The sequence below is a fragment of the Bemisia tabaci genome, chromosome 2 (genome assembly GCF_918797505.1).
Source record: "Bemisia tabaci chromosome 2, PGI_BMITA_v3".
NCBI lineage: Eukaryota > Metazoa > Arthropoda > Insecta > Hemiptera > Aleyrodidae > Bemisia > Bemisia tabaci.
This window is the reverse complement of record NC_092794.1, coordinates 22,226,194-22,252,698: the sequence shown is the minus strand read 5'-3', so window position 1 is coordinate 22,252,698 and position 26,505 is coordinate 22,226,194. Positions and strand designations below refer to the sequence as shown.

At 39.5% G+C, this 26,505-nt stretch overlaps 1 protein-coding gene across 1 annotated transcript; it reads left to right on the top strand.

The window, feature by feature from the left end:
• The first annotated feature begins 1,980 nt into the window (after positions 1–1,980).
• LOC109043704 (venom protease) lies at positions 1,981–26,194 on the top strand. Its single transcript, XM_072296932.1, has 8 exons — positions 1,981–2,232; positions 3,311–3,420; positions 4,559–4,879; positions 6,791–6,938; positions 10,203–10,369; positions 11,711–11,812; positions 25,062–25,213; positions 25,956–26,194. Coding segments are annotated over exons 1-8 (1,158 nt in total). The 5' UTR covers positions 1,981–2,230; the 3' UTR covers positions 26,112–26,194.
• The last annotated feature ends 311 nt before the right edge of the window (positions 26,195–26,505 follow it).

Here is a 26,505-nt window from a genome sequence, read left to right as displayed (position 1 = left end):
TGTTAATTCACACCAATTTGGGGAAGGAGGAAAACACAACCAAAAGCCCGCCTACCGGTATCATCGTTGCATTTTTCAAAAGCCTTAAAAGTTTGAACTTGCACGGTTTGGAATTCCAAAGTTTTCAGGGGACCGGATCGCTCTCAGGCTCCTCCCTTCTTTTCAACAGGTCTTCACTAGGTCCTCCTCATCAGTGCTGTAGCGTGCTTTGCGGTATATCGATTCATCTGCTATTTAAACCTATGGAAAAAATCGATGAAAAAGGTGTTCGCAACGAACACCTGAATAATCCATTCTTTACCTTAGCTTCGAATGGGGAAATATCGATAATCGATCATTCACGCCTTGCCATTGTCCTCATGGGGGCGCTGTCAACATACTTGCCCCAGGATCCGAAAATTCATGGCACCTCTGGCTAGGTGCGCGCGTATGCCCTTTGGTTTTTTCGCTAAACAAATTGACTTTTTCAGCTGTAGAGCCATCAGACCATTTTCACATTAATTAATTAATGAGGGGCGTTATTTGTTTGGGATTAAATACAGCTCATACGCTTAGGGGCTATTTTTGTATGGAACCGCCTCCTCAAATGATAAATTTTTAAAAAATCCACCCTCGTATAACAGGGCTAGAAAAGAACACATTCACCAAGACATTTCGGTTAGAAACACCACAAACTCCACCAATTCCTTCGAATGACTGTAACACCTTGCAATTCTGGTCACCTACAGACCAGGGTCGGATTTAGGGGGTGGCCACATGGGCCGCGGCCCATGGCGGCAAATTTAGGGAGCGGCAAATTTTCCAATTTTTTTAAATGTAGGTATAAAGAAAAATCGGATTCAGGAAAAAAAATACAGACGAGAAAAGATGACAACATCTCTCATTTCCCGAGAGTGTATCTCTAATTTTGTCATCTCTATATGATACATTAGACAGCACCTTTAATTAGTCGAATTAAGACTAAGAGAGAAACCGAACACGGAATTTGGCCTGGAACGGCGCGGCGCAGAGAGCAAGGATGACGAGAACTTGAGATGAAAAGGAGAAACCCTCGGCGCGGCACGGCGGTCGGCATGTAACACATATTAGCGCCTTCAAGACTGCATGAATACTCCACGCATTGCGTCAAAGACAGTGCGGTCGCTGTGGTCAGCAGCGGGCAGCGTGAAACGTATAGCGCCTACAAGACTGCATGAATACTTCACGCATTGCGTCCGACACGGTGCAGTCAGCACGGCGGCGCAACGGCGGAAGTTAAACCTGTTAAACCACATTTATGTTTGTTCTTTCATAATTTTTTCGTTCATTGCATGTAAATGGAAGGCCCCGTCCACACAGAGATAGGTTTACGGAACTTAACTTTCGCGCCGAGTTCCGTGAACTTTTGCTAGTAGTGTTGACAGGGCTTTCGCAAAAAAAAGTGTCCAACACGAGTAAACGCGTCTTATGCACCCCTCCCCCTCCGGCACGTTCACTTGATGGTTTTTATTGATGTTTCAAAACGAATGAGAAGGGGGCGGCAAAATACAGGCGGCCCATGGGCGGCAAGTAAGTAAATCCGGCCCTGCTACAGACCTCTTTTTGAGCTACAAAACCCCGCTAAGAACTAATTTTGTCCTTAGATATGACCTTCCTCCTTCTTTTCCTGTAAGCTCGTCAATTTTTCTCAAGACCAATCCACACAGGTCAGTCATTCCCGTGGACGAGTTTTGGTACTCTACTGCGCAGTGACGTACTATTGAGTGCTTGCAATGTATTTCTTATGGGAGCACCCATTGTGACGTACTATTGAGTGCAGCCGAGTTAGGGCCGGGCGGGGAAGTGGCTTTCAAAAAGATGCGCAATGACTGACCTGTGTGGATTGGTCTTGATTTTTCTGTTTCCAGCGACTATATGGCAACGTTCTCTAGCACACATGAATGGACAGAGTTTCAGTCTGCGCGCGGGCACGGAGCTGCGGGCGACTGATGGCGACTTCCAACGCTGGCTGAACATTCAAGTTCAGTCGGATCAGTTCATGATCAGCAGGTCGACTTGACTCATTGCGCTTTGCTGGGCTTCCTACCAATAAATATTTCGAGGATAATTGTTGTCAGTGTGTGTTTATCAGTTAACAGTTTCGCGCAGCTCCTCAAGAGACTGCGTTCCTTGATCATTTCATATGGCTTTTTCTTGCTGATCTTCTCCTCGAAGCAGGAAGATATCCCAGACGACGTAAATATTGACCGAGATGTAAGTATCGCATGATGAGTTTTTCCCTATGAGTTGCTGTGATTGGAATGTCAATTTAGACGCAGTTGTGCCTATCTCAACATTTCGTCAAACAATTTATTCCTTATGCAGAAGTAGTTGAAATTTTTCCGGAATTTTTCTTAAACTTATCAGGAACTACATTAGCGCTACGTTTAATTTGTTCAAGGCTTTACCACGTTTTAGAATTTTTGGAGGATACCCTCACTTAAGATTGAATGAATGCTTGAATTATTTTTAAATGTATTGATATTTTTCAACGCATCTCCTTATTTCAAATATCGTTGCTCTTTAATCACTGAGCCAATTGTTTTTATTAAAATATTAAACGATGGCAGCAAGATCGATCAAAATCCGAATCCCCCCCCCCCCCATTATGATTATCCGTAATATAAGCGAGATATATTTTTTCTAAATGCTTATTCATGTTATGGGGGTATTTTAGTGCTGAAAAAATCAAGTACAAGGTATTTACAGGTATTTACCTGAAAAATATCCCATATCTGCACGATTTATTTGTAAAACAACCCCATAAAATAACTTTATGATACTAAGTAAAACTCTCACTAAGTTTCGAGACAAGGTAACTTTTAATATTTTGTCCACATTGATTTTTTCCTCTTCTAATCGTAAGTGTGATGGCGAATGTCGCAAATGACGATGAATTTATCGTTACTTGCTTTTGTTTCATTATATTTTTTATTTATTATGTGTGATAATGGAAATCAAAAGTCACACAATAGATCAAACGATTAGAGGGTTTAATGTTTTAATCAGATTTCATCATTCATAAGTATATGTTGTCTCGGCGGTGAAATTTTTCACTGCGGCAATCGGTCGTATTATAAAATTTAAGAGGATGTATCATTCTAATGCTAAAACGAGATTGCCGAAATGTATCAAAGATGATGTCTGTTACTTTTTTAAGATATACATTTTTTTTAAGTTATAATTTGTGGAAGCATCTCGTAAAGCTTAAGCGTGTTTCTGAACTTAAAACTTTATATTCTTGACATGCTCTTTAATCACTACACTAATTCTGATTGATTCTCTGTCTTAGGGGACCTAACCAGCTGATTTCTTCATTAATGCAACTAGCTTTTATCCTGTTGTTTTGTTACTCATCCGTCGAGGCTTGGGCAACGCCACGAACTATCAGACAAATATCAAGTGAGTTTTTTACATTTCTCATCAAGTATCCGGAACCACACATGTGGAATTGTACAAAGTAAATTTAATATAACTGGTTTTTTTTTTTTTTTTTTTTTTTTTGTAAAATGAACATGATGATACTACTGACTTTCACAATCAACACTCAATCTAAAAAAATAAGCTATTTAAAATGGAGCCGTAGTGGATATGCAATATGCATCCCTCTGTTCTCAGCATAGGATCAGCATATCTACATAGTTTTTATATCGTCGAGCAAATCCTATGTAGTATTGCTAATTTTGAAGAAAAGGAGTCGCTACAAAGGCGGATCCAAAGGAGGGGGGCGTAAGGGGCGTATAGGTGGGAAAAAAGGGAAGTAGAAAAGGAGGAAGGAACCGAGGAAAGAAGAAATAAGGACGCTTGTAGTTGGTAACTGGACCGCGTTTAGCAGAGCAGAAAGGAACCAAATCACTTCCGCTATTGCCAAATTTAACTCGTCAATTCAGTTTTTTACAAGAGAGCATTTGTGTGGATTCCTTAGACAACTTTAAGGAATTTGCTTCGAACGATGCAGCAAATTTACTAAAATTTGCACAAAAATCCGCACTACCGTTTTGACGTAAAAAATAAAATTGACCGATAAAATTTGGCAATAGGTGATGTGGCTTTATTCCTTTCTGCTATTGACGCGGTCCAATTATCAATGACGGAATTGACTCAAAACGCATGTTAAAATGCTTTCAAAATCCCGAAAAATACTCGGGGAAAGCCCTCGGGCCCTCCTTCCGCCCGTCGTTTGGAAAGTCTGGATCTACTTATGAGTCAATGATCCTCAATCCTCCCAGTGCCTTTCTAGGAATTAGTACCGAATTTTGGAACTTTTGCAATTCTCGAAATTTTCCGGATCTTTTGCTTTTTCCGGCACTTGCTCGGGACTTTGGAAAAAATCTAAAAAGAATCCCGGAACTTTTGAAAAAATCTGAAAAGAATTCCGGAACTTTTGACGGTCATGAGGAGGGAGAAATTGGAACAAAAAAGTTCCGAATCCCGGAACTTTTGACGGACATGGAATGGGAGCACTGAGTCCTCCACTCTTGCAAGATGCCCGTTTCCCAAACGCTGACTAACCCTCTCTGTTGGAAACCCTTTTGTGCAGAATGCGGCTCGAACACAGAGTGCGTGAACATCAGGAAGTGTAAGTACATCATAGAGCGGCTGCAGAACAAGGAGAAGGACCCGACGATAATCGAGGACGTGCGGAAATCCACGTGTGGTTTCGAGGGGCGCGACCCGAAGGTATGCTGTCCAACGGCCAGCCGCCCGAAACCGCCCCCGTATCAACAACCCCCGACGGACAGCACCAACAACCTGGACGCCTTCGACCTGAACCGCTACCCCAAGCTCCGCGGCCAGGAGAAGTGCGGCATCACTGGTATCCTTCCCAATCGTATTGTCGGCGGACGGAACGCGTCTTTAGGTGAGATAACTCCCTCATTAAGCCTAGAGTCCCTTTATACTGAGAGTCAAGACAATTCGGCTCATGGATGTCACAAACGGGAAATAGATTACAGAAATTGAACGTTTTTCGTAATCTTTGATCGGCCCATTCTCAAATGCCTTTCTCCGTTCCTCCTCTCATTCCGTTTGTTCCTTGCCGAACCCGTAATTCCCTGGTCCATTCCAGATTATAATCTTTGCAATTGGTGAAAATGTAATCTTTATTCCCGTTTGTGACACTGTGGAGGCCTAAAATACGGGAACCAATCAGAAATGGATTCAAATTGTCTTGACTCTCAGTATAAAGGGACTCTAATTAAGCCTACCTCAGAGACAAGAGACCCTCCACTGGCCTCTTGGCGACAGGTGGAAACTTTTACTTTCGGGGACTCAACAATTCCCATCAATTCCTTATGGACAATAAATTATAAGGGAGCAACAGTCATCTCCCTACTTTCGGCTGTTGACCTTAGACCTACACGGTGGATGATGAGCTTTAGGTGACGTCATGAGCCAAACAAATTTCCATAAATTTGGATATTTTCGGCATGTTTGTGAAACGAAACTGCCGACGATTTGTTGTTGAACATCAACCATGTCGGTAAGTCAACAGTAGAATGCTGAAGTCCCGAAAGTAAAAGCTTCCACCATGGCCAAGATACTAGTGTAGGGTCTCTTGCCTCTGTCCTACCTACACTGCGGGCTATTATTGACATTGATACGCAAAGCGATAGACAAAGAAGACAGAAGGGAAATTGAGCGATGTAATTGGTGGAAGTATAATTGGTTGATCTGTCTTACACCCCCATCCTATAGAGGTCGCTGTTTAGGCGCTACATGCTTTTTTACGATTTTTACAGCCGATTATTAAAGGCAAGTGTCCTTATTAGGGTACATGACCTTATTTGGCGCACCTACCTTACTCAAAAATAAAAATTAAATTACAAAAAGGAAGGAAAGTCTCTCCCTATTTGCCGTTCTCCTTTAAAGTTCGTCGCGTCTTGGGACAGCCAAAAATTCAAGTAATCTGAGTTTCCCGCTCAGTTAGGAATTTTCCGAAAGGCAAGACATATTTTTAACGAGGAAAATATTAATCACAAGCTACCTTGACATTTTGCAGACCGATGGTGAAAGTATAAAGCCACGGGTCTCCGTTTGCGAAGTTATAAATCTCCTGTTGCGTTTCATTTTTCCAAAGGAGGCCTGTCTTTCGTTTTTGCATAGAATTCCGTTTGATTTTTCTGCGACTTTTCAACGATGTCGCAGAGGATCTTGTCCTGAAATAAAAAATCGCTTCTGTAAGTAAAGCTGGAAGTTTTTAAAAATAATAAGAACGAAAGGACGCCTCTCTTTTAAGTGCTCAGTAAGAAACGTTGAATGCTCAGTATCAAAATTTTGCATTAAAATAAGGAGTAGAATAGGTACGTCGCGTAGAATTTCAGTTAGTTTTTTTATGTCATCTTGTCTTTTTGTTAAATTGACCAAATTCTTCGGTTAACTTTACAAAATCTTTGAATTTGAAAACTTCAACTCCGTAAGAGCTTAGCCCGGACATCAAAGTTTGACCCCTGAATTGACAATCTAATACGTTGGTCATTCGTTAGTCGGAACCGAAGAACAAAATTGAGAGGCACATGAACACTTTCGGCGAGTGAGATTTTTATTTTCTATTCTAAGATGTTTCGGGTCAACTTAAGATTTTGTTAATCTAACCAAAAATTTAGTTGATCAACCTCACTAAGAGGAAATTAACGCAAAGTAAGCAAATAAACACGGAACTGACTAATGGTGCGCCTATAATCTGCAGAAGGAGCAAGTTTAGTATCTGTTTATTCAATGACCTACGTGAATTAAAATTGTTTAATGGAAAAAACACGCTCTTTTTGTGCAGGCGCCTGGCCGTGGATGACAGCCCTCGGCTACAAGGATGTTCGACGGCAACATGTACCACCTCAATTTCTTTGCGGAGGTGCCCTCGTGTCCACCAGCCATGTTATCACGGCAGCTCATTGTATCAAAACCACCGGGACGTGGCAACTGTAAGCACCTCAAATCGCGTCTATCAATGGCCACTTGCCTTACCTAGAGTACCTTCATAGACAGAGTATGGCCATTTCTGTTCCGGTTTTTCATTGGTCGCGAGCGAATAGGCTGACACGATGCTCTTAGGGCCGTAAATAAACAAACAAGATGGGTGTTATCAGCAAGCAAGATTGAGGTTATGCACATCTTACATCCTCCTGTGATAAAGGTGAAAGGCAATTTAACAATGTTTTCATGTGTTTTTCGTGTGCTATTCGTAGCTATATATGCTCGTTTAAATTGTTACTGCCGCATAATTGAAATTTTTGTCAAATTTAGCTTCTCATCGATGTTACGGTGAGCCGCCATCTGTTTGTTTATTTACGGCCCTAAGAGCATCATGAAGCCTAAAAACTCGTTGACCAATCAAAAAGCGGAACAGTTTTCCTGTAGTAAAAAGATACGAATGGACATACTCTGTCTATAAAGGTACTCTAGCCTTACCTGACATAGTCTTTACGAAGTATTTTAAAGCCGGAAAAACAGGGCCACCAACTTGCGAGAATAGACGCATTCAGTGTGACGTCACATCTCGATTTAATTTCAATATCTCGAAAGTCGAAATGTGCCCCAACAAACGAACACAACGTTCGCCCGAAGACTAAGTACTATGTCACGAGCTTATTATACTATCAATTCGTGTGTATGTGGATTGCATTTTGCAAAAAGGAAAAGGAACCACTAGCATTGCAATGATGCTAAGATTGTGCAACTTCATCTTTTGCAATACAATTGCGGAAATCGTGAAAAACGATGTTTAGATGGTAATTTTTGTCTTAAATTTACAGTTTTTAGCGAGTAAAATAGAAACTACTAATGCACAATCTTAGCAACATCGCAATGCTAGTGGTTCCTTTTTGCAAATTGCAAACCATGTGGTCTCAAACGTTTTGGAAAATAACTAGCTTCCATAATTTTACGGTCTCATGGATTAATGCTTCAGTTTTGGGCTAGTTTTAGCATTCTTTCATCAATTGTTCATTTTGGAGGTCATGTTTGTTTGCTGGGGCACATTTCGACTTTCGAGATATCGAACCAACAACATCGCTCCGTGACGTCACCACTAAATGCGTCTATACTGCCGTGCGAAGAAAAAACGCCGTATGTACATTCAAGCGTTGCCAAATTTCCTCCAATGAAATGTTTATTAACGAGGAGGGTTATAAATATTTTCTCTTGAAGATTTCAGATGATTTAGATCTAATTACAAAACAATTCTCTGAAAAATTGAAAGGAAAATATGTACCAATTTTCCTGAAAATTCGTATTTAATCAAAGGAAATTTTGCAACGTCTGAAGGCACATACGGCGTTCTTCCTTAGCACGGCGGAATATTCCAGAATGCATTGCGTCAAAACTCAGGATCCATATTGAAATCCGAATCATGCGGGAAATGTTCCCAGGTTTACAAAAACAACGAAATGAGAGAGAAAAGATGAAAAGTGAGAATTATCACAAAATAACGATGTGGGCTTGATTGACCAAGAGGTCAGTCAAAATGAGGGGTCATTTCGGAGGCTTGCACAACACACCGGAGGGACGCCCTTGTGAAATGCGGGCACAGGGAAAAATGACGATGGCATGGTGTGCTTTGCGATACATCGATTGATCTGCCACTTAAACCGAGGAAAAAGATCGATGTATAGGCTGTTTGCAACGAGTACTTTAATAATCGATTCTTTATCATGACTCCAAATGGAAAAATATCGATAGCTGATCATTCACGCTTTGCCACTGAAAGATGACCGGACAGATAGCGCATGATGCAATAGAGTCAACCGGCACTTTCCATTTTAACCTCCATTTGTGGATTTTCATCATAGTTTTAACGGACGTTGAACTTGTAGTACACCAAACTGTCACAGGATTCAGAAGTTACACATCGTGGAACTGTGAACTTATACAACTGGAGTAAAGCGCGCCCAAGCCGAGACCTACAGGGTTTTTGAACCTGAAGGCTCTTAGAATCAACTCGTTTCGGAAGGATGCTCCGTGACATTCGCATTCGACCAAAATTACCCCGAGAAATATTTTAAGAATTTTTCCTTCAGATTTTTTGATTCACTATGTCAGAACACGGGTAAAATTCTCTGAAACGTGGAAAAAATCACAGCTTGCATGGTAAAGTGTTCTCACCACGGTTTTCTTGGCACAGCCTTACAGGCCCGAGCTACAAGTGGCGTGGCGTGCTTTGCGATGTATCGATTGATCTGCCATTTAAACCTATTGAAAAGGATCGATATACAGTGTGTTTGTAACGAACACCGTAATAATCGATTCTTTACCATTGCATCATATGGAAAAGTATCGTTAATCGATCATTCACGCCTCGCTACTGCCCGAGCTACTAGTCGAATCCATTCATTCCAATCAGGAGGAGTAAGTGGCAAATCCTCCCCGGGGGGGGGGGGGGGCGAAAAAAATTAGTTTCTTATCCTCAAAACTTTTTAGAAGTAAGGAAAAAGAGGTCCTCCTCCCCCTGCTAAATTTGTCTAGACCTGATCACTTGCCATATAGAAAAATAATTCGAAGTTCGAGCACATCTCAGAGATTTAAACGCACGTATAGAAAAGTTAGCACCCTCTTTGATTTGTGAACAACACCTTTAGGTAGACTCAGTTTATATCTATAGACTTAGTTTGTGGATGAAGTTGTTGTAAAGTATACATTGTTACCAAATAACTTACGAGAGGTGGCATGCAGGGTATATCTATGAGACTTAAACGCATGCGTAGAAAAGTGGTGAAGAAAAGTTGCGTAGAAAAGTTGTACCCCCTTTGATTTTTGAACCAGGTCCATATACCTAGTCCATAGATTTTCAGTGCTTTTTCTCGTCTGTGAATAAATAGGTCTGTAACTAATAGGAAGACTTATTACAAGTGATAGTAGTAACACTTGTTGGTGCTTCACGCCAACCACCATCATAATGTTAGCACCACTGTTCTACAAGTAATGCATGAATTATGTTGGCGAGCAGTTACCATTACGTAAATGTAAGGCGTCAATTGGATTAAAAAGGTCGAAATCAGTTGCAATATCGGAGCGCAACACCATCTTTGTTCCAATATATTTATCTAACACCTTTTGATACAATGGTATAATTTTATTTCGCCACAAAAAAGTCATGCCATTTGTCAAATCTTTCTAATGACCTGTTTGAATTTTTATTTAGCTTGATCCGGTGATTTTTGTTAATATTTTTCCTCTCATTCTGTCTCAAGGAACCTGGTCCGAGTTGGAGATTTGCATTTAGATCCGAAGGTCTATGATGGCGCAAGCCCAGTGGATATCGTCATTGCGGAAAAGATAATCCATCCCGGCTACGTAGCAGCCCCTGTCTCTAACGACATCGCTATCCTCCGCCTTTCAAAGCAGGTGCAATTTACAAGTGCGATTTGTATTTCAGTGCTCTTTTAGCATTATCGTTCACTCAAAGTGGGACTAGGAAAATACGTAGCTCGAATGTGGTAATTCAGTGTGTGCGCTTGAGCATTATTATTTTGAATCAAAACTCCTATAATTTCTTCTTCCAAACTCGGAAATTGCAAAAAATCACAAAAAAAAATTGTCACAACGTCTTGAATGAGTGAATTTCCTCGACCGAATAGTTTAAGAGTCAACTTGAATAGAGATGGAACAATAGACCTAAAAGCGGTGTCTACGTGCATCAGTTTTTTGATTATTCAGAAATGATTTATGGATTAATGGTTCTTATAAACCTCATTTTGATTCATACAATTTTAAGTTTTACTTTACACTTCTTGACATTTGAGATTTTTGTGGAAAACCGCAGTTGATTTGAAGGGAGGGAAATTTTGAAATTGTCATCAACTTCTGCTTTTTGTCCTTGAAAATGTTCGAACTTTAGGGGGATGAATTCCTCACTCTCTTAGTATTCTTTCCTTCGGGGATAGTGTTTATTTATTGATTTGCATGCGACTTCCTGGAATGTTTTTCCATTATGTTATTACGTCGATTTTTTCCACTGGAGGGTTCATGAAGTTTTGAATATACATACATAATTCTGTCTAAAAAATATATTTATTCATATTTTTACACGCCATTTTTAGAGATCAGCAGGAACAGAGATTTTTTGGTGTGATATTTACTTTGACGGATGGCTTATAGACCTTAAACCAAAATAATTAGGTGAGGAAATGAACGCTGTGCTGTGCTCATCGTTCAGTTACCTCTAAGTTTTTCTCAAAATGGTTAGCACTTCGGTTTTTTTTTATTTTTTATTTTTTTACTTTTGTCTCTATATGCATCTGAATTATTTCTCTCAGGTATCCTCTAGAAGTATATGTCAAAGCCTTCCATTTAAGACTTTTCTTGTATGACACATTTTTTGACGACAAGATTTTACAAATATCGACGGTGAAATTGCAGAAATGCGTTCCTTCGTAGCAGTGTTTCGAAATTTCTGCTCACATCTTATTTTTTAAAAAGAAACCAAACCAACATATTGGCTTGAAATTTTCACAGAATATTTTTTTATAAAGCGAAGAAAATCGCTGACATTCTCAAAAACTGACTTTCAGCAGTTTTGATGTAGAAAATAACGTATATGACAGGAAGTCTGCGACGCGCGACGCCGCAAACCGAGATTCGCATTTCTGCAGTTTCAACATTGATAAATAGCTTTATTATTAGCCGTTCAGTGACTGAAAGTCACTTAACTTCGCATCTCTTTTTTCACTCTAGACAAAGCTTTACTGTATTTTTTCAGATCTGATTAAGCCTATTTGCTTGCCGTTTCGAAAAGATATTCGGAAAAATTCTCTGGTGAACTACGAGCCGTACGTTGCTGGCTGGGGAGCAACTTCATGGAGTAAGTTCTGAATACAATTTCCTGCAACTTTTACCCGTTCATGCAACCAATATCTACAGGAACTAGTACTAGCTACCAACTATCTGTAATTATCCGCGGGGCTTTTCCATCGAAAATATTTTTTTCATTGTCAAATGACGTATTGAAAATTGAATGTCTAACTTTGGGTGGAAAAATGGCACTAATGATACATTCGGACAGAGTCACATTCAGTAGCGAAGCGTAAATGATCAATTATCGATATTTCCCCATTTGCAGATACGAAAAAGAATCGATTATCGAGGTGTGCGTTGCGAACACTCTGTTTATCGATCCTTTCCATAGGTTTAAATGGGAAATCACTCGATGTATCTCAAGGCGCGCCAGGCCCCTGGTCATATTAGTGAAGTTTCTAGCAAAAGAGTGCACTGGAAAAAAAAACACATTGGATCTAGAGTCCAGACTCTTGAAAACATTGATAAGAAAAAGGACTCTTGATTCAATCAGATTTAAGCTTAAATCAAAAGGAAATCCGCTCAAATTAAGAAGCTTGGTTCTTGATTTAAGCAAAAATCCGATTGAATCTAGAGTATTTTTTCTTGTCCATGTTTTTAAGAGTCTGGACTCTAGATCCAATGTGCTTTTTTTCCCCAGTGTGGGTGCTCTATATTTTCCGCACTAAACGATTCATGTACTCGTAATTTGGTTCTGTAGTCAAGTTGTTGATTCGTGTAGGTAACCAATCCGTGCTAACTCAAGAAATCTGAAGCAAATATAGCACAAGAGTTCAGTTGCATGAATCGAGATTTTTTACACAATCCAAATAGTTTAGTTGATATGAAGCATCTTACTGCAGTTAAATGACCAATTTTGATTACTAAGTGTGGCAATCTTCATAAAATCAGAACGCATTAAAATTCTATTAGGAAAAGGTTTAAATAAAACAGAAATAAAAACATCTGAGGTCACGAGTTCCTCAACAAAGATTATTTTTTTGGTGAATGTTTGTAAAATATCAAGTCATTGGAAATGTGAAATTCAATTTTTCAGCGACGCAAGCGACATTGAGAAGTAGGTATTAATCCAGGCACTTGCCTATATTTACACCGAAGACTCAAGGTTTCTATCATATTGAATTTCAGGGAAACTTGGTTGTCTCGAGAACTTTTACGTTAATCACTTATAAAAATGACAAGAGAGGTTGAAGTAAACTTTTAGAGTGTTAACTTTGGAGCGATGTGGGATAACAGAACAAAATAGATCTGAGCGCCGGGCTCGAGACTTAGGCCACATGCCACAAATAAAAGGAAAAAGATGAAAAATGAACAAGGACACAGAACTTTCGTTTGGCGTGACCAAAATCAACTAAAAGAAGACACTGCCGACCCGAACCGATGAAAGATGGGGGTAATCCTTGCGGATTACCCCCAAAAAGGGAAAAATCGAGAGGAAAACTTACAAGCACATCCAGGTAACAGCGAGGTCGAGACGAACTGAGAGCACTCTCGACCAACCAGAAAGCAGCACCTATGGCGTCGCTTTCTGGGTTCGAGAGTGCTCCCATGGGATTGGCTGCCGGCCTGGAGGGCGCCGAATTGATAAAATTTTTAAAATTTAAAGGGGACATACTACAGATACCCCCACTCTTCCGTGTCAGTCATCCAACACAAGTGTTGGAAGACTGATAGGGAAGAGCGGAGTTTCCCGCAAAAAAAAATTGTTACACACTTTGAGAAGACTAGAAGACTAGATTCATCGGTTGGGTTTGCAATGTTATTACTACTGGTCTTTATTTTTTTCATCCTTGAGGATTCGCCGTTTATTCAAAATTAGAATACAAAATAAAATAAATTCACAAATGTAACAAAAGGTAACTATGAGAAATTTTTCAATACCTCTAGTTTGAACAAAGAAATGAGAATCATTAAGTACATTGAAAAAATTACAAATGACAAGAAAATTGACATAAATGAGAAAACATTTTTCGGGTCGGGTCGGCTTAAAAGAAAATTTTAGGGAGTGGTGCCACCCAATCAGTTATTATTTTCTTTAAAGAGTGAGAAGATAAAGAGATGTAACTGATGAACTTGACGTTCCCATCATTAAATTTGAAATTTGATTACATGACAAGACCATCGGAAAATCAATGTTAAAGTATCCAAGGGGACAGGGAGGGTAAAAAAAAAATTAAGACTGATGTCTGTCGCGGAATTGTTCATTGGTTGTGCAACATTTTGAGCCTTTTGGAGCACGGACCTCAAGAGAAAGAAGGGTGGTTGTCCTTGGGCGAGTAAAAGAAAATAAAACAAATATTCCAGGTGGAACCCAAGTGCACTTTAGGCATGACAGAAGAAAGTCGGGCAAGTTACTGTCGCTTAACCCCTTCAGGAAACGTCCCAGCAAGAGTACCCTAATACGAAGGAAACATTGATTCTTGAGGGTAAAAAAAAATAATAGAAAAAGGTTCCATAGGTGGACTCAAGAATGACATAAAAGATACACTAAGGAAGATATTTTTTAACCATGTGCGGGCCCTGCCTGCTTATGCACACATGGGATCTTCTCAAGTTGAACATGACTTGAGAATGAAATATTTCATTGCCCATCTCCCCTGCAGGAGATCCGACGTAGAAATATTATCTGTTCATGTAGGGGACTGTACTTGATAAAAAAAAAACTGTGGCAAAAAAAAAAAGAAAGGGACAAGTCGATTTAGAGTGGAGACACTTAAATCTCATTTTGATCAAGAGCGAATCTGCCTCTTCCCAGATTCGGATGTGGTGCGGATACCAAGACTGATCAAAGGAATGAAGTTGGACGGACCTTGTCTAGGAATTATTGTTAACTGATTGAATGGTGAGCTGCTCAGTTTCATTCCAAGGACATTTTGAAGAACATGAATAGAACATATGACTTAAATTATAATGAAGAGTACAAGTTTGATTTGGGTGACCCCCCAGTTTCCCGGAGAAAAAAAAATTCGCAGAATTTTTTTTTTTTTTTTTACTAAGGACGTGGGAAACTGTTGAAGCAAACTTGAAGATATAAAGTATAAGTTGACTTGTTAAAGTCAACTAGTTATGAGTGGTCCGCATACGTTTAAGTTTTTTGTTTACATTGATTTTGGTTGTTTATTCTTATATATAAATGTGTGAATTCAATAGAAGCATAGTTTTACAATATTAATATTATGAGGATAATTTTGTATAAAATGATTTGAGGATAACAATATAAATTGATGAGAGGCTGATTAACCAGTTTCAGCAGACACTAAGGGTCTCAAGTGTGAGGCATTATGCACCCCGACAATTTCAAGAGTTTCAGGATGTTGTAAGCGATAGGCATTACCTCTTACAATTGATTCTACAATGAATGGGCCTTCATACAGATGAAAGAACTTTTTTGATTCTCCGGACGATGCGTTTGACAAGTTGTGTTGTCTAAGTAATACCTTATCTCCTATTTTAAATGTTATCAAGTGAAATTTTTCATCATATTGTTGTTTTCTTTTTTGTGCTTGGGAATGTAATTTGTCACGGGCTAAGATTTGAAGTTGGTTAAAATCAGTCTTCTCAGATTCCGGGAAGGAAAGGAAATTGTCAAAGAAATTATGGGCTTTTTGTTTGTGCATGAGTTCATAGGGAGTGCAGCTAACACTAGAATTATGTGTGTGGTTAACACACATTTCCCAGAAAGATAGGTATTTTATCCATGAACAATGGTTATCATGACAATAAATTCGAAAGAAGTTGCCAAGAAGCTTCATATACCTCTCAACGGGGTTGGATCTTGGATGGTAAACAGAGGATTTTGTTGGCAAAATTCCTATTTCTTGAAGACGGTTGTTCCAAAGTTTAGAACGGTAACATGGACCATTATCTGATAAGACTGCCGAAGGTTTTCCTACTTCCGGGACATAACAGGTTAAGAATTTTCTGGTTACAGCTACGGCTGTAGCAGACCTCAGGGGATACAGTTTAAGGTATTTTGTGAAGACATCAAGGACAACGAGTATGTGACAGAAATTACCCTTAGACTTAGGGAGAGGACCCATGAGGTCGATGGAGACAAGTTCAAGAGGTTTTTCAGCCAAAATGGGATGCATAGGAGATCGAAAATAGTGTTGTGGTGTTTTACTTTTTTGACAATCTAAGCATGAGGTAACAATTTTCCTGGTTTTTGAGTCTAAGTTGGCAAAATACACAAAAGATGACAAGTATTTGGCGGTTTTAGTACATCCAAAGTGTCCGATGGACAAATGAGCTGCATTTATTATATCGGTTTCCATAGATTTTGGAATGCAAACTCTCCAGTTGCAATTGTGTGTGTTTCTGTGAAAAAGTATATTTTTGTGTAGAGTGTATAAATCATTATATTTTAATGTTACATTATTGGAAAGATTATCATAGATAGGACCAAATTCTGGGTCTGATTTTTGAGCATCAGATATGTTTTTGAAGGTATTTGTGAAGTTAGGAACGACAGATATCTTTGAAATGTTAAGTTCAAGATCAAAAGGAGGTAAATTATGCAACTCAGGCGGGTGCCTAGATAAAGTATCTGCGACAATGTTATCACTTCCTTTAACATATTCTATATCCAAGTCAAACTGTTGGAGGAAAAGTGCCCAACGCATGAGTCGGCCAGAGGATAATGTACACTTATTTAGGAAAATTAAAGCTTTATGATCAGTTCTGAGTGTTGTTGGTAAGCCTAGAATGTATTGTTGAAATTTGGCACAACAAGTTACCACAGCGAGTAATTCCAGCTCGGTTACAAAATAATTTCTTTCACAGGGCGTTAAAACTCGACTGTAAAAACAAATGGGACGTTGATTTCCCTCGTCGTCATATTGAAATAGCTCATTCGAGATGCAGACATAGGAAGCATCAGTTTGAATGTAAAATCTCTTCGTAAAGTTAGCATGGGCAAGTACTACTGTTTTCACAAAACAATTCTTGCTTTCTTCAAAAGCTCTCTTCTCTATTTCACCCCATCTCCAGGGCACATCCTTCTTTAGAAGTCTTTGGAGGGGTTCTATGATGGCGGAGTGATTCACTGAAAATTTGCGATAAAAGTTTAGTAGGCCGAGATAACTTTGAAGAGACTTTACATCTTTGGGTGCAGGAAAATCTGTGATAGCACGGATCTTAGATGGATCAACTTCAATTCCATCTGGAGTTATAACATAGCCTAAAAAATCTGTTTTGGGTTGCACAAACATACATTTTGAGAATTTCAACGTCATTCCAGCTTCAGCAAACTTTTCAAAGAAAATACGGAGGTGTTGCAGGTGTTCCTCAAATGTTTCAGAAATAATTAATAAATCGTCAACATACCTAAGCGAGAAATCATCTACCTCAGGACCCAATACATTATCAAGCGCTTTGTTAAACATTTGCATAGATACCTTTGTTCCAAAAGGCACTCGCGTAAAACGAAGGTTTTTTCCCTGGAATACAAAGCTCACATAGTCTCTGGAATCCTCCGTGAGTGGAATTTGAAGAAAACTTTGACTTAGATCTAGTTTAGATACAAACATAGGACGCTTAAATTTTCCTAACAATGAGTCAATTCGATCCGGAGTTTCAGCATCAGAGATGATTTTTGCGTTAAGGAATCTAGCATCTAGACATACTCGTGTGCTACCATCCTTTTTGGTCACTGGTACTAATGGATTTGAGTATGGGCTTGAGCTTGGCTCAAGAATTCCTAAATCTAACAAATTCATGATCTCCTTCTTGACAGCATCAAGTTTTGAAAAGGGTATGGGGTAGGTTCGTTTAACAAATACATTGGCATCTGACAGGCGAAACTTAGCAGTAAATTTATTACATTTTCCTGGGAGGTTTGAAAACACATGGACAAACTCACTGATCAGGTCAAAAAGCTGTTGTTTTTGTTCGTCATTTAGATTGAGCGATTCAATTTTCTCTCTTATCTCCTCGTCAGTGAGAATCTCGTGCTTTAGCTCAGAATAGAAAGAATCAAATGGAATGGACGGATCATCGTCCAGAACGGTTAACGAATTCGACTCAAGTCGGGTTTGAAATGAATCAAGGCTGATGTACTCATCTTGATATCTCAAGTTGACCTGATCAACAATTGCATCCACGAGCTTTGTTCTCCCTGAGCAGTTCAACATAGGACTGGCCTTCTCAAAATCACTTTCTACAAAATATTTCGAAGTGTTAAAGAAATGAACTGACTCCTTCGAAAGCTTTTTCCGGAGGTGAAGATTAATGGCATCAATTAAAACATTTGCACCTGGTAGGTCATGCCTGGGAAATAAATCAAAAAGAACAACTGGACATGGCAATTGTTTGATTACATGTGTGTTGAAAGTTGACTTAAGCTCACGTTTCTGTTTCTCAATTCCTATATCATTATTTCCGCCTATGATTATAACAGCATCAGACGGTTTAATTTTTGAAGCAATGGATTGTAATGTATTATTTATTGATTCGAAAGTAGCATTGTTGTCATAATGAATTTGTAATGGTGTGAATAATAGTTTTGAAAGCAGATCAGAATTAAGGTGTTGTCCATGGCTGTCAGCCAGAACATAAACATAAGCATTATCAGGTTCTTTTTGTATCTGATTACAAGATGGATTAGTGTTTGCACTTGACTCACTAGACTCACTGGTCTCCCATGGGACCTTGATCTTTTGGTCAGATACAAGAACTGAACGTTGACCGCAGTCAATGACTACATTATGTTCCTTCATGAAATCTATACCCAAGACGAAATCGATATTCAGATCTGGTACTATTAGAACAGATATGGGAAAGAATCTCCCTTCAAATTCAACATCAATAAAAACCTGAAATGCAATTTTCTTGGAGCGAATGCCCGTAGCTCCACGGATCGACATACCTGTAGTTGGTAGTTTAGGATGCTGAACACCGGTAGTATTTGTTAAGTTCTGATAAAACGCAAGACTCATGGCACTTACCTCTGAGCCCGTATCAATGAGAGCATTATACACGTGATTATCAACTTTGCATGCTACTAATGGTGACTTGTGCCGGACATTTGGCAACGTTGTCGGGTTTTCAGAGAGTAAGAAGTGATCAGGCATGGTGAAACAACTATGGGTTGTATGGACATCATTGTTTATAGATAAAAGTGATTCATAGCAGAGGCATAAAAAAGGTTCCATGTTTTCAATGTTAAGTGTACATTCTATATTATCTAGGTGGGAAAGTTGTTGGTTATGCTTAAGAATTAAAAGTTTAGAGTTATTTTCTCTCGAAGCCTCAAGATTAAGCATATGATTAATATTGGAAAAGATCTTGCCCATTTGAGGATCTTTTGTTGGTACAACAAAATCACTGCACAAGAGAGGTTGCGTAGCCCAAACATTTAAAAAAGAACTTATTGAAAGGTAGTCAAAACACTGGCGAGCGATTTGATCAACATCTACTGAGTTTGAGACACAAAGTTCGTTGGCAATAAAATCTTTCACAAACTGATTTCCAAAGTGAATCCATGTTGGATGAGCAGACAGATGAGTTCTGTTGAGCTGCTCAGACAAGAACTCCAAGTTTTTTGCTCGAAGAGTAAATAAAAGTTTGATGCTAGCCTTAAATTGTGGCAATTGATAAGAGTAGTTCACAAAGAGTGTATCTGCTGGAAGGATGGCAGTTAATTGGAAGCATGTTTTTTCATCAGCACTGAGGAAATCAATTTGATATAGAGAGAGAGAAAACAGAGGGTGGGTTAAGGGTGAATTCAGATCGTTCAGGTTCAGTGCTGGGCGAGGTGTTTCTCCCCAGCACTCATTTAGTTTAAAGAGGTTGCATCGTTTACAGCATTGTTTGTGGGTGGGGGCACCGAAAAATCAAAATCTACCTGATGCACCCCGTAAGGCTTTTTTGACGAAGCCAGATTAGTTGGTTGGGTGGGTTTATTCTGAGAAGAATTGAAAAGAGGTATTTCAGATGACAAATCGGGATCAGCCTCTAAAATCCTGAGCTGTTCCAATGCAACACTGATGGTATCGCAATTGGACAAATGTAAATTCCGACGAATCCCAGGAGGAAAATGTCTTAAAATTGTTGAAACCAAGACAGGTTCAGGAATGGCATAATCAAGGTACTGAGCCTTATGAATATATTTTAGGAAATACGAGCACATGTCTAAAGAACCTTTACGATACTGATTTGGGGTAAACAAGTTAGCACGAACATTATCTTGAACTTTAGGTCCCCAAAAGAATTCCAAGAAATCAGAGCTGAACTCAGAAAAAGTGGAAGCTTTGCTTCTGTAAACATTGTACCAGGTTAGGGCCTTTTCTTTCAGAATCTGCACTATCTCATTTAAGATCACGTGGTCAGGGGCATTCGATGACTCATAGAAGGTAGTTACAGATTTTAAAAACTCAACAGGGTGTACAGGGTACAAGGTGCCGTTGTATGATGGTAAATCTTTCAACTTAAGAGAACTTCGATAAACCTTACTCCCAACTGATCGGTTAGCAGGTTCTTGAGAATTTACACTAGCAATCGATGTACGTCGTAAAGACTGGGCAGGTGAAGTGACATTTTGTGGAATAGGTACACTATTTCTACTCGAATTTTCACTGATCTGACGCTCAACTTCATTTTGTATAATTGAGGGCAAAGAGATCCGCATCTCTCGCAACTCATTGGTCAAACTCTGTAGCACAGAGCCTACTCCGTCAGACATTGCAGTTTCAGCTTGGGGAACTTCAGAATGAAAATGGCTCATGCGTGAAGGAGCCCTAGAAGAGGGTGCCGGACTAACATGCACATCGTGCTGCATGGCATTCTGAGCAGGTTGATGTTCGAAACCAAGACCTACTTCACTGTCAAAAACCTCATTTATCTGCACTCGATCATGAGAAGGATTACCAAGATTGTGGGAAGAGTTATTACCCATATTCCAGTCGAACATGTGCCGCATGTTGGGATTAATAAACAGGCGAGGCTGATACGCAGGTAAAAGCTGGAAATTATTTGGTTGGTTGGGAACATTGATTCCAACAGGAGGATCAGTGACAGGCACAAAACCACGACCACGACCGCGTCCTCTACCCCTACCCCTACCTTTACGCTCAGGGACCGTAGACCTGCGCAGATGTTGGTACCGAGTATTTGGACCACTCATAACTAGGAATAAATGTAAACAAGATATATCAAACAAAGTAGAATGATGTGTAAAAACTTAAGACTATATACGATACGCAGATTAATATGTGATGATCCAGGAACGTTGATGAAGATACACGGAAGGCACACACGTAGACCACAGACGAAGCCAGGCAAGGCTGCTGAAAGAGAAGCGAAGTCATCTGGATTAGTTCGTGTTGACAAACAGGACACAGGGTTGGATCTAGCCTCACGATGCACAGAGAAAACCACCAGTTACTCCAACCAGACCAAGAGTGCCACCAGACAGAGAAGACGAACGGATGATCCGGCTTTTATTTTTGTTTCAGAAAAAAGCATGAAAAAAAAAAAACTGCCGTCCTTTATCTTTGTAGTTTCCCAGGAAAGGGGCAAGACTGGGTTTAAGATGTTGTCGACTTTTTTCCTAGGGGAAAAGGCTAACCCTTCCGCGATGCAAAGATATCGGCACACCAGCGTAGCACATTTAGAATCAAGATTAAATTACATTATATTGAAATATGTTTAGGTTGATTAGAAAGAATTGTTGTTGTAAAGGTTGATTTATTGTGAAGTTTCATATTGTTGGATTATTATTAGGTTGATTTGATGAGACTTTGATGAGACGTGTGTAGGTTAAGAATCACTGTGCGACCGCAAGATAGATTAAGATGTGAAAATTAGATATGTGTAAAATTAAAGTCACTGAACTCCCTCACCCTGCAGAGCAGAGACTCTTGGTCGCCAATGACATAAATAAAAGACATTATTGAGAAATAAAGCACTAAAATCAAAAAGAGATAGACCGAGGAGGACGCCAAGATGGCGGCCGCTTCCAACGGCGATTCCTTGGAAGAAACGAAGCAGCTTTCACACTCACATAATGATGGAGGAAATTGAATTAAAGTTTATGTTCACTTGTTCACTTAAAAGGCACAGTTAAAACACTTGAAGAACACAGGTTTGACGTTGGGCGCCAATCTGGAGCGATGTGGGATAACAGAACAAAATAGATCTGAGCGCCGGGCTCGAGACTTAGGCCACATGCCACAAATAAAAGGAAAAAGATGAAAAATGAACAAGGACACAGAACTTTCGTTTGGCGTGACCAAAATCAACTAAAAGAAGACACTGCCGACCCGAACCGATGAAAGATGGGGGGTAATCCTTGCGGATTACCCCCAAAAAGGGAAAAATCGAGAGGAAAACTTACAAGCACATCCAGGTAACAGCGAGGTCGAGACGAACTGAGAGCACTCTCGACCAACCAGAAAGCAGCACCTATGGCGTCGCTTTCTGGGTTCGAGAGTGCTCCCATGGGATTGGCTGCCGGCCTGGAGGGCGCCGAATTGATAAAATTTTTAAAATTTAAAGGGGACATACTACAACTTGTAAACAAACGGACCCACGACCACACCGGGTATTACAACTGACGTAAACAAAAGTTGAAGCTGCAATCGAGCTTGTGTGAAAAAAAAAGTGACATGTCTGCGAAAGTATGTTAGTGATAGTATAATACATGATCGATTTCTGGGATCATAATGACTTCACGGCCAACTTTGGGGTTAAGGTTATCGAACATTTGATAAAAGATTACACAAGCTCATACGAATGGGGAAAAGTGCCTCGATCGAATCGAGTGAGATCTTAGTCGTTATAGCTCGTCAAATACAGGAAGACATTTTACATGATTTTCCGTGAGATCGAACAAATCGCATCTCTAACCGTAGTCTTCATAATCGTCCCACACTTAAGGTGATTCGATGGACGCCCCATTTTGTGTCAAAACGACATGCGATATGTCGCATCGATTAGTCCAATTTCTTCAGCTAATCGTCATTTTTCTCATATTTTGAGATCGCAATTCTGTTGCCAGGAGGCTGAAGAATTCATATATCAATTTTGACAACCAAATTCAACGTATTAAAGACGTGGTTTTTGCAGAGGAAAAATATCGCATTCGAGTGCAGTTTTGATATCAGTGTCGAATGCGATATTTCTCCTCTAAAAAAACCACGCCCTTAATACGTTGAATTTGTTTGTGAAAATTGGTAAGTGAATTCTTTAGCCTCCTGACAACAGAATTGCGATCTCAAAATATGAGGAAAATGACGATTAGCTGAAAAAATGGAACCAATCGATGCGATTATTGCATGGCGTTCTGACACAAAATATGAATTTTTGACGTGGTCGATCTGGCATGCGATATACCGCATCGATTATCGAACAATCTCGGTAGACTTTGAATTTTTATAGCCCAAAGAAAGACGATGGTCCCTGCACATCAAACTAAAGAATCAATCTACCCCCCCCCCCCCCCCCCCAAGAAAAAATGAGCAAAATTCAGAGAGATGAAAGCAGAATTCGATTCGGAAAAAACCTCGCATTCAATACAGTTATCGATTTCTGTTTAGAATGTTAGGTTTTTTCCCCAAATCAAATACTGCTTTCATTCCTCTGATTTTGCCAAATTTTTTTTGGTTTAGACTGGTTCTTTAGCCTAATAATGCGCGAGTCGAGTTACGTCCTTTTTTGAGGTAAAAATTCAAAATCTTTCGAGATTTTTTACACAATCGATGTGATCTTTCGCACGCCGGTTCGACCACGCACTTGGAAAAAAAAAACACATTGGATCTAGAGTCCAGACTTTTAAAAACATTGACAAGAAAAAGTACTCTTGATTCAATCAGAATCTAGCTTAAATCAAGAACCAAGCCTCTTAATTTAAGCGCACTTCGTTTTGATTCAAGCAAAAATCCGATTGAATCAAGAGTATTTTTTCTTGTCAATGTTTTCAAGAGTCTGGACTCTAGATTCAATGTGCCAGTGCGGCAGGAACCGTGACGAATCACTTTTCTTAATTCGGTCCACCATTCTTTCACTTGTTATTCTTCTGACATTTTTAGATTGATTGGGAATCCCATATTCTTGGTAATCCTCTTAAAATAGGAAAGCCCCTTGAGCTGAATTGAATTATTACATTTTTCGATAAAGATCATCTATTTCTGGCGCAAAATCACCTTTCTACATCGGAAAACTAATGACACATTATGTTCTTTCTGCATTTCGCCAGGGATTGGGCTTCCTTCTCGTAAAATGTAGTTCGATTCGCTTCAAACCGAAGCGGTTTGAGCGCATACTTGATTTCAGAATTCTCTGGACAGAATTATTTTGTCCAGTTATGTGATTCTAAAATTTTCTGAAGAAAAGACAGAAGAAATCACAGAGCGCTATCCAGATGCAGATGTTTAATATTCTTCGATCAAACCATGCAGATTCTCGAGAAATCATATCGATTAGTTTTTCGATAAAAACAATGAAAAATCACAGCAATATTGCAAGGAAGCAAAGTCAGAGAAGTGGTTTTCGAGTCTAAACTTTTCACTGCACTTAATTTTATTCAATGTAAGTAGTCCATTTGGACCGCGTTTAGCAGAAAGGAGCCGAGCCACATTAGCTATTGCTAAATTCAACGTGGCAATTTAATTTTTTACGAGGGAACGTTTGTGCGGATTCCTCTGAAAATTTTAAGGAATTTCCTTCGTGCTAGGACGGAAATTCACTGACATTTGCACAAAAATCCGCACAACCGTTTTCATTTAAAACATTAAATTGCTCAATCAAACGTGCCGCAATAGCTGATGTGGCTTAGTCCTTTTCTTTTTAACGCGGCCTTTGCCGATGAAATAGGTGTCACAGATGTTTTTCACCGGCGAAATATCGTCGATAGAAGACAAGTGGTTGGTGGTCATTTGCACAGATTTTGTGCAATTGACCAAAAAAAAGTGGGCATTTGCACACAAAAAAAAGGAATGGCCATTTGCACGATGCGGCAACTCAGCATGTTCGATTATTGAAAAATACCATCTTTTTCCTTCACACTTTAACAGGCTTAGGACTTTCCAATTTCCACAATCATTGGGCGTGTTTAAAAAAGTTGGTATTAATTTTTATTATTCGGTGTTTTTTTTTTATTTCTTTTATTTTTTTTTTTCATTTTGGCTTTTTTTCTTTTTTATGTTTTTTCTTTTTGTCAATATTTTGAGGGAAACACAAAGTGCAAATGACCTGCAACGAAAACGAGTTGCAGAACGATGATGCAAATTAATTAAGTAATCGATCTGCTTGTTTTTTAGACGGACCAGACAATAAGCACCTACAGGAGGTGCAGGTGCCTGTGGTGGCCACGGAGGAGTGCAAAATTAACTACAAATCTCGGCAAGATGCGATCATTGATCAGCGCGTCCTCTGCGCCGGTTATAGAGATGGCGGCAAGGACTCATGTCAGGTGAGTCGCCAAGTGCACTCCAGTGGCGTGGCGTGAATGATCGATTATCGATACTTTCCCATTTGAAGCTATGGAAAAGAATCGATTATTAAGGCGTTCGCTGCGAACACCCTGTTTATCGATCCTTTTCCCTAGGTTTAAATGGCAGATTAATCGATACATCGCAAAGCACGCCACGCCACTGGTGCACTCCCACTCGAATAAGTACTAACGGAAGCTTCGTGAATAAATTCAAACGTCGTCAAAGTTATTCTGATACAATTTGCATTCGTTCGAAAAATTAAAATCGTTCAAAAAAGTTGATGAGCAATTCACCAACGTTAAGTTCGTTGCGACTTACTCTGGTGAACTGCATAGAGAAAAAAAAGGAGGTGTTTGCATCTAGAGGTTTTTTACCCTGTGACGTAGGTCGGTACAACCTAGCCAGCAAAATCCGGAATTCGAAGTATGAAAAACGGACCGTAATGTCCCATTTTTTTGCTTAAATCAACTCGTGATATAATTTCAAGCACTTTTTATAGAATGACTTTTTTTCCATAAACTACACCATTTCCAAGAAAATCGATGATAAAAGTCGTTGTGCCGACCTACGTCACCAAAAAAATTCCAAGATGCCCGCAAATCGTGTTTTACGAAAAATTCTGGTTAAGAAACATGTATCAGATTGCTTAAATTCGTACCTTGTCTAGTGGTCCATTAAGGGTTTGAATGTCCTCTAAATGAGTGTTTCTGCTGTTTTCAGGGTGACAGTGGTGGTCCGCTCATGTACTTCAAAGACGGGGCTTTCTATCTTGTCGGAGTCGTCTCGTTCGGATTGAAGTGCGCCGAACCGGGCTACCCCGGTGTTTATACTCGAGTCTCAGAGTTCATGGATTGGATCGTTTCAAATGCCAAGTGATTTTGTTTCAACTCTCTGGTTGTATCTTTACATTGATTTTTCAATACGGGACGATGATAAATAAAATTACGTAAAAGAAGGAACCTGCTAGAATTATTTATTTGTTATACATACCTATTTCTTCATCTTAAGTAATTACAAATATGGTTTAGCTCATTGGTGATCCATGGTTATTTTTTTCCATAGAGTACATAGAGTCGTAATGTAAATGGGAGAGCTGGCGCCATGTTCTGCTCGACGAGTTCCGAGCCCGGTGTGCGCCGAGTTCGGGTCACTTTTTCGATACATGTTAGATCCAAAATGGCGGTGTGTAATACGTGGTGATTCTTATCTTCTTTGTTTACATCGGATGGCCGGGTACCCGTGTATCGTAAACAATCGATTATGTATCGAA